Genomic DNA, 14476 nt, shown 5'->3' with positions numbered 1-14476 from the left:
GTCCTGATTCTGTGATTGTCATATCACCTGGGAGTTTGCTAGCAGACTGATAACCAGATGATCCAGAGGAAGCATCTCCATTGATATTTGTATGCATAGATCTAACCAAGCCTGACACATCCCACAGTCCACCGCTGCAGTAAGAGGAAGCTTGCAGCTCTGTAGTTTGGGATGACCTGTGCAACGTGTGTGGAAAATGAGGAAACGTGGAAGAAGTATTTGCGTCAAAGTAACTGCTTGAAACACATGGTGCTGGAGTGAGAGGCATATCTGAAGGCAAAAGGAAAAGTGTCAGAACCATAGCACAACCAAACTAATCACACAAAAAAAGATTTTATACTCATATATTTTATATACAAACAGATTGACTAACTTTGTTATTCATGAATATAAATGCCATCAGGATATTACAAATAATGTTCTGTTAAGTTTATTATTATTTTTAACATGAAGTGAAGGATAATCTAAATTATTCTATATACTTGGCACAGAAATAAAATAATTTTATACAGGGATATACCGATACCGATACTGGTATTGGTGCCGATACACAGCAGTTGTACGAGTACTTGTACTGATGCAAACTGCTCTGATACCGATACCCTGCCTGCAGAGCCGGACGGCAGACCGACATTCAAAACAGCCGCTGAGCGGCTGCGAGCGGGATCGAAAGCTGCCTCTTCCAGCCGCCGGCGCCTAATGAAATTAAAGGGGCTGGCGTGCACGCACCATGCCGCCCAATGGCCGTTCCTCAGCACTTCGTCCCATGTCTTAAAAGGGGTGGGACGAAGAGCTGAGGCAAATTCCCACAGACACACTCCAAAAACTTGTGGAAAGCCTTCCCAGAAGATTAGAGGCTCTTACAACAGCAAAAAAAAGGGAAGGGGGCAACACCATATTAATGCCTGTGGTTTTGGAATGGGATTTCGTACAAGCCCATTTAGGTATGATGGTCAGGTGTCCACACTCTTTTGGTAATACAATGTAAAATAAACAGGGAAACCACACAAATCAAATTGGTTAAGGGACAAAAAAATACTTAATAACTGACATGCATACCTCACACATGTTCCACAGATCTTAAACTAAAGATAATGCATCTTTCTAATCCATTAATTTCTTAGAGCACAATTCCTCTTAAGAGAAAGTCTAATTCTTTACATGATGTTACAGCCTTGATATTAGATTGCAAGAAGTCAATTCTGTAGAATACGACGTATTTTGCAGTATTTGTAAATTCTGTCTACAAACATTACAAACTATAAACATAAACCGGCCCAGACTGGGACAAAAGGGACTTAGGGGCTGATGGAGCTCCAGCTCCAGGCTCCTACCTTAAAATGACTGGGCCTATATGGCCGCATTAACGCAGAGCCCCTTAAGCCCGCCGCAACTGCAACCGGGTCCGCCACTCTAAGGCAGAGCCGGCCTTAGGTGTTCTGGCACCCTGTGCGGACTACTGCTCTGGTGCCCCCCCATCCCAAAAAAAGAAAGGAATAAAAACTTGTAACAAAACTCCCCTTTCTCACTATCTATTCCCCTGTATCACTATCTACCACCTCAGCCTCTTCTCACTGTTATCATTATATACTGAGGCAGACATTGACGGTGGTACAGCATAATACTTATCACTATATACCGAGGCAGAAATTGACGGTGGTACAGCATAACACCTACCACTATATACTGAGGCAGACAATTACGGTGGTACAGCATAACACCTATCACTATATACTGATGCACACATTGACGGTGGTACAGCGTAATCCCTATCACTATACATTGAGCCAGACATTGACAATAGTGCAGCATAACCCCAATCACTATATACTACGCCAAACATTGATGTGGTGTAGGCCTACCACTTCATTGTCTGGCTTAGTAGTAGGGATGCAGCAAAACGAATTCTGGACTGAAACCGAAAATGCAGCGTTTACCTGTCCGAAACCGAATATGACCTCCCCACACCATAAAAAACACTTTTATTTAAAGTAAGTAACACACCAAAATAGGACAAAACAATTAAAAAACAATATTATCTGTATATATATATGATTAACAGCAATCACATTCCTATCATGCCCAGGCATACCCAGATTCCAGGATGTACTCGCAGACTTGGCATGATAGGAGTATGATTGCCCTATCTACCCCTTCTCACTCCCTTCTGCCCCATTTACCCCTTCTCACTCCCTTCTCCCCTATCTACCCCTTCTCACTCCCTTCTCCCTATCTACCCCCTTTCCCCTGTCTCACTCCCTTCTCCCTATCTACCCCCTCCTAACTATCTACCCTCTCCCTCTTTGAAGTTCACTTACCTTTCAGGAGTCCTGCGGTGGGGGTGCAAGGCCTCTGCCTCCCAGCTCTGCCACTGTATGGAACAGTATAGAGTGATGGGAGTTATGATGTACTTTTAGAGCATAATTAGATCATGAAAAAGACATTGGAAATGGTACAGCATAACACCCATCACTCTCACACACTTACCAATCCACACATATATACCAATCCACACATATATACCAATCCACACGTATATACCAATCCACACGTATATACCAATCCACACGTATATACCAATCCACACGTATATACCAATCCACACGTATACCAATCCACACGTATACCAATCCACATACATACCAATCCACACATATATACCAATTCACACATATATACCAATCCACACATATATACCAATCCACACATATATACCAATCCACACATATATACCAATCCACACATATATACTAATCCACTCTCACTGAATGTTTTCCTACCTTTCCTCTTTTCTCCTTACAGCTCATTTTCTTCCTCTTCGCTCCTCTTCTTCAGTTCTTCTGTCTTCTTCCGGTTCAGAGGGCACGGACAGCGGTGGGCGCGGCTTGAGTGTTGTGCGCCGGGATCTGACAACAAACCCCCGGCGCACAGCAGCTGTTGTCGCACATCCGGCTTAAAATCACTCAAGAGAACCGGAGGTCTGTTAAAGACCTCCGATCAGTGGCATCTCCAGCTTTCATATTTAGGGGGGGCACATGGGGGGCCAGGGACCAAAGTAGGGGGGCCAATTATAAAACGGGACATATAATATATATATATATATATATATATATATATGCGTTAGACATGCATTTTTAACTACATTATATGTACTTATCTCTTTGAAGTGATTGAAATATGATTTTAAAATAACAGCTGAACTTGCAGTTATTTTTCATTCTTTAATATTAGCCCCTGCTGCCAATATATATATATATATATAAATATTAGACCCTGCTGCCAATATATAGAAATATTACACCCTGCTTCCGATATATATTAATATTAGCCCCTGCTGCGGATATATATTATTATTAGCCCCCGCTGCGGATATATACTTATATTATACCCTGCTGCCGATATATATTAATATTAGACCCTGCTGCCAATATATATATAAATATTAAACCCTGCTGCCAATATATATAAATATTAAACCCTGCTGCCAAAACATATATATATACATATTTGCCCCTGCCGCCAATTAAAATATAAATATTTGCCCCTGCTACCAATATTAGACCCTGTTGCCAATATATTTTATAGTGAAAAAATTGGACCCTACCCAAGCATTTCCTTGGGCCCTGCTCAATGCTCCCTTGCATGCAATCACTCCCTCCGCTACCACACCAAAAAAATATATTTGCCTCACTGACTGCAGATCAGGGGAAGACAGTGAGAGTCAGTCCTTCTGACTGCACCATGACATTGAGAGGTCCTCTCCCCTGTAATCATCCCTTTGTCCCCTCATTCACTAAACCATTCCGCTCTTTTACTTACACCCTGTAGTTCAGGTATAGATCAAATAAACAACACAACAGAATAAGAAATACAAACCCTGTATTTGCAGGTATACATAAATAATGTATGGAAGCATAGCATAGCAGATACAGATCAACAGAATGACACAAAAACCCAGCTATGCAGGTACAGATCAACTGGAAATCACATAACAACTAAGCATTAACAGTAAAGATAAAACCCCCTAAATTACAGCATAGCTCACAGGATGCAGCTCACCAGCCCTGGTGTCCACACTGCCCACATAGAACCCGACCAGCACCAAGATAACATTAACAAATTACAGTCGAGAGTGAGCCAACTTTGTCCCCAAACAGCCCAGCGTGAGCCAATTTTGTCCCCAAACAGCCCGCCCTGACACCAGTACAGGCTCTGCAACACCGACACCCAAACACACACACCAGGACAGGCTCTGCCACACAGACACCCAAACACACACACCAGGACAGGCTCTGCCACACAGATACCAGGACAGGCACTGCCACGCTGACACCCAGACACACACACCAGGACAGGCTCTGCCACACCGACACCCAGACACACACATCAGTACAGGCTCTGCCACACCGACACCCAAACACACACACACACACACACACACCAGGACAGGCTCTGCCACACAGACAGCCATACACACACACCAGAACAGGCTCTGCCAAATCAACACCCACACACACACACACCAGGACAGGCTCTGCCACACCGACACCCAAACACACACACACACACACACACACACATATACACACACACACCAGGACAGGCTCTGCCATACCGACACCCAAACACACACACACCAGGACAGGTTCTGTCACACCTACCCCCAAACACACACACACCAGGGCAGGCTCTGCCACACAGACAGCCATACACACACACCAGAACAGGCCCTGCCAAATCAACACCCACACAAACACACACCAGGACAGGCTCTGCCACACCGACACCCAAACACACACACACACACACACCAGGACAAGCTCTGCCACACAGACAGCCAAACACACACACACCAGGACAGGTTCTGCCACACCTACCCCCAAACACACACACACCAGGACAACCTCTGCCACACTGACACCCAAACACACACACACACACACACACCAGGACAGGCTCTGCCACACAGACAGCCAAACACACACATACCAAGAAAGGTCTTGCCACACCTACCCCCAATCACATCCAAAATGCTTTCCACACTGGTTTGCTGTTTGTTTGTTTTTCCCCCATGTGGATTTGTGCCCCCAGCCAGCCCCCTTTGTACATTATGCCCCTTGTGTATTGCCCCATGTGGATTTGTGCCCCCAGCCAGCCCCCTTTGTACATTGTGCCCCAACACCCTTGTGTATTGATTTATGTGATGTCCCCAGCCAGCCCCCCTCCCTTGTGTATTGATGCCCCCCTTTGCATTGTTAATGACCCATGTATATTGAACCCAGCCACCCACCCCCCACCTTTGTGTATTGATTTATGTTGTGCCCCAACCACCCTGTTGTGTACCCCCTAGCCACCCCCATTTTGTATTTAATTGTTGTCCCAATGCAGCCCCCCCCTTTGAATATGGCTCCACTTCCTCCTATTACCCCAACTTTTTTATTTTTTTTAATACTTACGTTTTGCAACAAAGGTGACTCTGTATCTAGTATACTGTCCTGCAACGTGCTCTTCTACCTGTCACGAGGAACTGTTCCTTGTGACTCCGCCCCCTTGAGCGGCCATCACATTGACGATGTGACGTGCCGCTCAAGGGGGCGGAGTCACACAGAACAGGACACTGGGCGGCACTGTGCAGGCACGCTGGCCGCTTCATGATTTTAAAGCGGCCAGCGTGTCTAACCGCCGCTTTAAGACTTGCAGCCACATCAGCTGCAATGGTGTGCCGGCATTAAATGGGCGGCTGCGCGGCCGTTTAACGTACTGCCTCCGCGTCTTTAAAAAAAACAAAAAAAAACGGCGTTTCAATTGGGGGGGCACACGGGGGGGCACAGCATGCTGTAGGGGGGCCATGGCCCCCTCTGGCCCCCCTGCCGACGCCACTGCCTCCGATACCGCTCCCTTGCGAGCCTGCTCCTCCAGCGGCGGACATTACTGTCCGTCTCTGGAGGGGTGCCGGGTGCCGCAAGTTGGCACCCCCTGTGCGGTCGCACACCCCAAAGGCCGGTCCTGCTCTAAGGGGCCGGGAAGCCCCCACCAGGGCCGGCCTTAGGGGTCTGCGGCCGCACAGGGTTTAAATTAAAACATCGGGGTTTTTTTTCAACTTTATTTAACATCCTCCATGTTAAATAAAGTTAAAAAAAAACTTTATTTAACATGGAGGATGTTAAATAAAGTTAAAAAAACCCGATGTTTTAATTTAAACCCTGTGCGGCCGCAGACCCGTAAGGCCGGCATTGGTGGGGACTTCCCGGCCCCTTAGAGTGGCGGACCCGGTCGCAGTTGCTGCGGGCTTAAGGGGCAGGTGCCCCTTATGCCCTGCGTTAATGCGGCCGTAGGTAGGGTAGGGGCCTGGAGCTGCAGCTCCATCAGCCCCTAAGTCAATGCGGCCCTGCCGTGGCCCGGCCCACCGGGCAAATGCCCGGTATGCCCGATGGCCAGTCCGGGCCTGAACATAATAAGCCAATAAAACATAGTAGCTAAAGCCTTAAGTAAACTGCATTTACTGCTCCCTATGTGTATATATATACACCATAGTTGTATATTAATTGAATTAACTCTTGAACATGAAAAACTGAAATAAGATCATGAACACATGCGAGGAGCAGCCCTCTCACGTTCTGTCAGCTGTTTCTGTAAAGTGTGGAGCTCTTGCTGTACATCTGCCAGAGAGAAAACTGCTGGGCCATGGACAGGAGGATGAGCACCAGGCGGCTTGAACTGAGTATTAGAGTCATTTGTAGGTAGGTCATTAACAGTGCTGGGTATATGGTTAAAACAATGCCCTGGAAGTAAACAAAAAAAATGAAATGGAAGAATGTAGAGGCCTATTCTGCAAAGGCCATATTGTGTAATATTTTTTTACAAGTTTATACACTTTTAGAAAAATAAATAAACAGTACAATTGTTCATAACCTGTGTATTTTTTAAGACCACCTAGTAACTGCAATTTAATCATTAGTTCGGTCATAAACTGTATTTCACAGCACTAACTATGATGTATTTCTTGGCATTCTTTTTTTTCAGTGTATATCAACGATTGTTTACACATTGCAGACTCACAACTCCCAAGATTCTCAAAGCCATTTGATTTTATGTCTGGTTTTTTTTTTCCAAAAATCAAGTTTTTATTGAGTTTTGTGTAAGGAAAGGTACAAAGCTTGTTAACAGATCATGCAGGTTTACAATAGACAAAAAAAAAACAGATGAATGAGTAGGATAATTGCCCATGACATGATACCATATCAGAACCATTCAATTGGAAAGACTGAGTTTACAATACATCTACACCCCTTGCCCACCAGGGAAAAAGAGGGGTCCAGAAAGGGATGGGAAAGGACAGTTAGAGGAGAAAGAGGGGAGGAGCTTTTCTTCAGCGCAGAAGCCCAAGCCAAAATCCAAAAAAGATGTGTAGCAATATAATATTTTGTAAACTCCGGAAGAGCTAGGCCAGTGTTGCTCCTAGGGAGGGTCAATTACATGCTGGCTACATTACATGCTACTTGAGCTGGAAACTGTGAAGCCTGCAGATGACATCTTGTGAGGGCCCTGAATCTGGGCCACGTGCTCTATGGACTTGATGGGTCCGATCCAAGATCACCTCAGAATCAGGTCGGTGTAAAATCCTGTTAAACAATCCGGTAAGTATAATTTTGAAGTCCATGGGGTCTTCCCCTTCTCGCAGACCACGTACCTTTATTTTTTGCCTTCGGCCACGGTTGTCGATGTCCTCGATCGGGTATCGCAGGTCTTGATAGGCCCTCTGGTAGGTGGTAGCAGCACTGTTGACCTGGTGGAAAGACCATACTCCAGCATAGTCACCTGTTTGTCCAGGTCAGTAATTTCCTCCCTAGTTTACGCCATTTCCTCACCTAACAGCAGTCGCACTTAATTAACAAAGGATCTTAAATCGTCCTTTGTAGGACTCGTGTGAGTTGAGGGAGAGCTTCCTGAGTACGTCCAGGGGCAAAGCTCTCTTGGCCCAACTTGATTCTTCCTTCACCTGGTGGGCTGGATGAGGAATCATACTCCCTCAGTGATTAAGTGGCTAGTCTGGCATTAGATATAACAAAGCGCCAGACTAGCCACTTAAGACCATATCAGTAAAAAAAATTATTTCAGTTTTGACAGTAAGTATAATTTGCAGCTTCAAAGGAATGCAATGGGCGCATGTTTTGAACCTTCATACGCTAATCTCTACATTAATTTTTGGGAAGAACAATTTTTGTTTAGTTCTGTTTAGTTCCCTTAAAAATAACTCAACACACAGCCATTAATGTCGAAACCTTGGCAACAAAAGTGAGTAAACCATTTCCCCTATCCGGTGTCATGTGACTCGTTAGTGTTACAAGGCCTCAGGTGTGAATAGGGAGCAGGTGTGTTACATTTGGTGTTAGCCCTCTCACACGCTCTCATACTGGTCACTGGAAGTTCAACATGGCACCTCATGGCAAAGAACTCTCTGAGGATCTGAAAAAAAGAATTGTTGCTCTACATAAAGATGGCCTAGGCTATAATAAGATTGCCGAGACCCTAAAAATGAGCTGCACAACGGTGGGCAAGACCATACAGCGGTTTCACAGGACAGGTTCCACTTAGAACAGGCCTCGCCATGGTCGACCAAAGAAGTTGAATGCACATGCTCAGTGTCATATCCAGAGGTTGTCTTTGGGAAATAGACGTATGATTGCTACCAGCATTGCTGCAGAGGTTGAAGGGGAGAGGGTCCGCCTGTCAGTGCTCAGACCATTTGCCACATACTGCATCAAATTGGTCCCAGAAGGAAGCCTCTTCTAAACATGATGCACAAGAAAGCCCGCAAACAGTTTGCGGAAGACAAGCAGACTAAGGACATGGATTACTGGAACCGGGTCCTGTGGTCCGATGAGACCAAAATAAACTTATTTGGTTCTGATGGTGTCAAGCGTGTGGGGTGGAAAACAAGTGAGGAGTACAAAGACAAGTGTGTCTTGCCTACAGTCAAGCATGGTGGTGGGAGTGTCATGGTCTGGGCCTGCATGGTCTGGGCCTGCTGCTCCCCAGTGCTGCCAGCACTGGGGAGCAGCAGTTCATTGAGGGAACCATGAATGCCAACATGTACTGTGACATACTGAAGCAGAGCATGATCCCCTCCCTTCGGAGACTGGGAGGCAGGACAGTATTCCAACATGATAACGACCCCAAACACACCTCCAAGACTACCACTGCCCGGCTAAAGAAGCTAAGGGTAAAGGTGATGGACTGGCCAAGCATGTCTCCAGATCTAAACCCGATTGAGCATCTGTGGGGCATCCTCAAATGGAAGGTGGGGGAGCGCAAGGTCTCTAACATCCACCAGCTCCGTGATATTGTCATGGAGGAGTGGAAGAGGACTCCTGTGGCAACCTGCGAAGCTCTGGTGAACTCCATGCCCAAGAGGGTTAAGGCAGTGCTGGAAAATAATGGTGGCCACACAAAATATTGACACTTTGGGCCCAATTTGGACATTTCGACTTAGGGGTGTACTCACTTTTGTTGCCAAAGTTTGGACATTAATGGCTGTGTGTTGAGTTATTTTGAGGGGACAGCAAATTTACACTGTTATAGAGGCTGTAAACTCACTACTACTTTACATTGTAGCAGAGTGCAATTTCTTCAGTGTTGTCACATGAAAAGATATAATAAAATATTTATAAAAATGTGAGGGGTGTACTCACTTTTGTGAGATACTGTAGATGATTTGTTATTTATTTGGCAAGGCGACCTTAATTCTATACATTCGTTTGTACATTATGTTAGTTCTAATGATTTAAATCTTGCTTTTACATTTGTTACGCATCCAGACACTATTTCTTTTTTAGATTTGGAACTTACTGCAGTTGACACGTTAGTTACTACTAAGGTATTTTTGCAAGTTGCTGGTAATTTTATGGCAAGACAGGAGGCTTCATATTTGCATCAACTTCTTTACTCAAAACCTCCAGCAGCAAACGAGGGGTTAACAACAGAAAACAAAACATCCAATCAGGAGACAGTCAGAGGTCATAAGAAGGCCAGCAAAACAGACCACTTTCTCTTCTTTGCTGCTGACCTCCAGGTGAGCATCCTCTCTACTAGTGTGCTACCAGATTTCGGTTAAAGTACACTTTTTTCTTTTTTTTTTTTTATATTATTCTTTATTTGCATTTTAAAAAGGTACGTACAAAAAAATTCGATTGTATCCTAACAAGCGAATTTAACAAACAGACATACACCATCCATACATATGACAAAAATTAAAATTTCAATTGGATCACGTACATTATTCACAGATATACATTATTTAGTCCCCGCATCACCAGGGTTAATTCTGCTTATTGATTAAGTTCTCATGTCTTGCTTAAGTTTATATAATATTAGTCTAATTTGCCCTTTTGTAATTGATCTACCCAGCCATTCCAGAAGGAATATTTTTCTCTGTGGAAGACTGGGTAGCTTGCAATTCCCCTCTCCATTTGGCACTGATAAATTAATTGTGCTTTCACTTTAGTCCAAGTAATCCCTTCAGCCTTTTTCCAATTCCTTGCCACTTCCATTTTTGCGGCTGTTAATATATGGAGGAGAAATCTCAGGTCATTTTTATTTGTATTGGGAAGATTCAAATGTAACAAAGCCTGATCTGGAGTCAGACTCCATTTTTGTCCAAAAATTATTTGCAAACGAATAGATATAAAATTCCAAAATGTCTTAATAACTGTGCAATTCCACCATATATGTAGCTCGTCACCTTTTAATTCCCCACACCTCCAGCAATTAGGTATAGCATTATGATACATTTTTGCTAATAGTGATGGAACTCTATACCATCTATTCACCAATTTAAACTGTAGCTCATTAAGGTTCAAATAGTGAACATGTTTCATAGTAAGTTTCAGGGCATAATTCCAGTCTTCTGGTTCTATAACACAATTTAAATCTTTTTCCCATTTCTTTAAGGCTGGAGGGAGAGGAATTTTTTTATATGCATTAATTATACCCAAAGATTTAGTAGTCATTTTGTTATATTCATTAGATTTTAATATTTTTATAAAGAGAAGCATAGCACTATTTTTATTATCAAAACAAATATTTTTGCTTAAAAAGGTTTTAATCCTTAAATATTTAAAACATTCCCTCGGAGATAGAGCAAATTGTGTTTGTAATGTCGGGAAACTTTTAATGATCTGGTCTTCATACAAATCTGAGATCTTTAATATACCAGCCTGTTCCCATGATATCAGGGTTATGTCTTGAACTAGCTTTTCCATTATAGTCAGTGGTAAAGACGTAATAATTTTATCTTCCAATCCCATTTTCTTTTTTATCTGGGTCCACTCCTTTAATAAATGTACCAAAATTGAATTGTTACAAGTCTTAACATATTCAAGACTTTTTTTTTGGGCAGCCAAAAAAGTGTTCGTAAATCTTTAAATGGGGTATTGTTTATCAATTCTAGTCCATACCATGATTCTTGTTGTGCGTTATCAAATAAGGTCATTAATACACGTGTAAGTTGCGCAGCCAAAGCATAATCTTTAATAATTGGGAAGCCCAGACCTCCCTCATGTGACTTTTTTGCTAGTAATTGCGAATTCATCCTCGGTTTTTTTGAGGCCCAAATAAATTTTGTAAATGCTTGTTGTATTAATTCTATCCAAGCATCAGGGACTGAAAAAGGTATTAATCTAAAAAAATATATACATTTTGGTAATATATATGTTTTAGCAGCATTTAGTCTTCCCATCCATGAGATGTATAATTTTTTCCAATTCTTAAATGACTGGTTCATTTCTTTTATAGCTGGTAGTAAATTAATTTCCAACCAAGCCGTAGGGTCTACTGAAATTTTTATACCTAAATATTCTATTAAGTCTTCCAAATTTTTCTAACTGGATCTTTTGAGTATTCTTAAAACATAGAGGTAGAGAAAGCGTTTTTGAAGCATTTAATTTATAGTTCGACAAATGGCTATATTGGTTAATTATTGCCATAAGGCCCTCTGTAGATCTTACTGGATCTTGTACTGTTATTAGGATGTCGTCCACATAAAGTTTTATTTTATGAATCTCCTCCTCCCCACAACCTTTAATTTGTCGACTAGATCTAATCTCCCTAGCTAGGGGTTCTAACGAAATAATACATAAAAGGGGGGAGTGCGGGCAACCCTGTCGGGTGCCATTAGTTAACAAAAACCAAGAAGACTCAATCCCCGGTCCTACTACTCTACCCATTGGGGTTGTATATAGGGCCATAATAGCTCTATGAAAGTCCCCACCAATGCCAAATGACCGTAAGGCTTCTGACATATATCCCCAACTGACTCTGTCAAAGGCTTTCTCCGCATCCAATGACAGAGTCAGCTGGGGAACCCCCTTCCGCCCTGAATATTCCAGTAAATCAGCAAGGACTCTTATATGATTTACAGAGGATCTACCGGCAACAAATCCTGCTTGATCTTTATGGATCAAGCAGGGAAGAACCTTTTTTAATCTTTGGGCCAAAATACCTGTGTAGATTTTGAGATCTAGGTTCAATAACGTTATTGGCCTATAACTAGCTATATCCTCAGGGTTTTTCCCTGTTTTCAAAATAGGTATTATGTTACCGCTTAGTAATTCACTAGGAATATTCCCTGTACTCATAACCTCATTAAAGGCCATAGTCAAATTGTAAGATATTCAATTTATAAATATTTTGTAAAAATTAGCATTAAACCCATCCGGGCCAGGGGATTTTTTAACTTTTAATGCTTTTATTCTGTTTTTAACTTCATCAATTGCTATAGGTTTATTCAGTTCCTTAATCATTTCTTTTGTAGGTTTAGGGAAGGCCTTAGTAGCAAAATATTTTTTTATTTCCAATTCAGAACATTTCTGCGGAATATTATATAACATACTATAAAACTCATCAAAGGCTTGTCCTATTGCTCTGGGGGTCATCAGAGTCTTATCTTTATAGACTAATCTTGTAATTCGTTTCTTCAGTCTTTTTTTTTTTTAATAAATTGGTAAGCAATTTGTCCGCTCTATTCCCTTTATAATACCTATTCATTTTTAAAGAATTCAATGTTTTATTTACTTTCTCTAGCAGAAGATTATTGATCTTATTTTTTATTTCTTCAATCTTTTCTGTCAAATATGCTGAAGGGGATTTTTTATTTTCTATTGTCCATAATTGGAGGTTGATATACAGTTCTGAGAGAGAAGACTCCATAGCTTTTTTCCTTTGGGCCTCTAATTTTATGAAATGTCCTCTAATTACCGCTTTGTTTGCGCACCATAGGGTGCATGCTGGTATCTCATCTACATCGTTCTCTTTAAAATATAATCTAGTAATTTCATCTATGTATGCAATGTCTTGATCTCTCTTCATTAGATTATCATTCAATGTCCATTCCGGACGATGCTTAAAGGCTAAGCCTTCTACTGATACTGTAACTAAATTGTGATCATACCAGGTGATTTCATGTATATTTGCTTTCAGAACTCTAGACATCAAACCTAAATCTCCAAGCGCCAAATCTATCCTTGAGTAAGCTTTATAAGATTTAGAGAAACAAGTATAGTCTCTTTCCCTAGGATATATAGTTCTCCAAATATCAAATAGTGAGTAGTTACATATCAACTTTTGAAATCTTTTAGCTTGTGCAATAATGTTTTTATCTTTCGTCATACCTTTCTGAGTCATTTTATCTAGATTTGGGTCTAATATGCAATTGAAATCACCTAGAATCATCAAAAATCCCTGTTTAATTTTCATAATTTTTTGAAAAAGAGATGTAAGAAAATAGACCTGTGAGCTATTTGGTGCATATACATTAACCAATGTCATTAGTTTTTTATTTATTTCAATTATCATTATTATGTATCTACCATCCGGATCTGTTTCTATTAATTTTGTATCGATATCCAGATCTTTAGAAAATACAATTGCTACTCCTCTCTTTTTTTTTTTCTTTTAGTGAAGCCTCAAATATGGTGGGGAATTTCGGCGTTTTCATATTTTTTAATCGCTAGATCTCCAGTGTGTCTCTTGGATGCAGCATATATTTATCTTTTCACTCCATAATTTATTTAGCAATAATGTTCGTTTTTGAGGGGAATTTAACCCTTGGGCATTTATTGTAGCGAACTTAAGCATTACATTCAGATTGTCTAACACCTATTACAACCCTGGTGATGCTTTCTAATCGGACGTGAACCAAAGAAAAAAATACACTAACATACCAAACAATAATACAACATTTAAGACTTTGCACAGTATGTATCTCACTTCTACCGAGAGATATATACATCCACATGTGTCTCTCGCTACTATCCCCCTTGGCGAGAAATGCAAGTGGATAGGTTACCATCCTACCGATGGTTGTCGGAGCTATTGGGGTATCTCTAATAGACTAGATTTTGACTTAGATAAGAAGACAGATGAAGGGAGAGAAAAAAAAAAAAAGGAAATAGAAAACTTTATAGCATTATAACGTAAT

General features: G+C 41.7%; 1 protein-coding gene across 4 annotated transcripts in view; it reads right to left on the bottom strand.

Moving 5' to 3' along the window:
• LOC128499735 (myomegalin-like) overlaps positions 1 to 14476 on the bottom strand; it is an 88888-nt gene that overhangs the window by 39670 nt on the left and 34742 nt on the right. For all 4 annotated transcript variants that reach the window (XR_008354803.1, XM_053468629.1, XM_053468626.1 and 1 more), the window contains exons 8-9: positions 6615 to 6782; positions 28 to 270 (exon numbers count right to left, since the gene is read on the bottom strand). Coding sequence is in view for 3 of the 4 variants with exons in the window: in XM_053468629.1 (XP_053324604.1) it covers positions 28 to 270; positions 6615 to 6782 (411 nt within the window). In the remaining variant the exon portion in view is untranslated. The remainder of the gene's footprint in view (positions 1 to 27; positions 271 to 6614; positions 6783 to 14476) is intronic.

This window comes from Spea bombifrons, chromosome 6 (genome assembly GCF_027358695.1).
Source record: "Spea bombifrons isolate aSpeBom1 chromosome 6, aSpeBom1.2.pri, whole genome shotgun sequence".
NCBI lineage: Eukaryota > Metazoa > Chordata > Amphibia > Anura > Pelobatidae > Spea > Spea bombifrons.
This window is presented reverse-complemented; position numbering and strand designations above follow the sequence as displayed.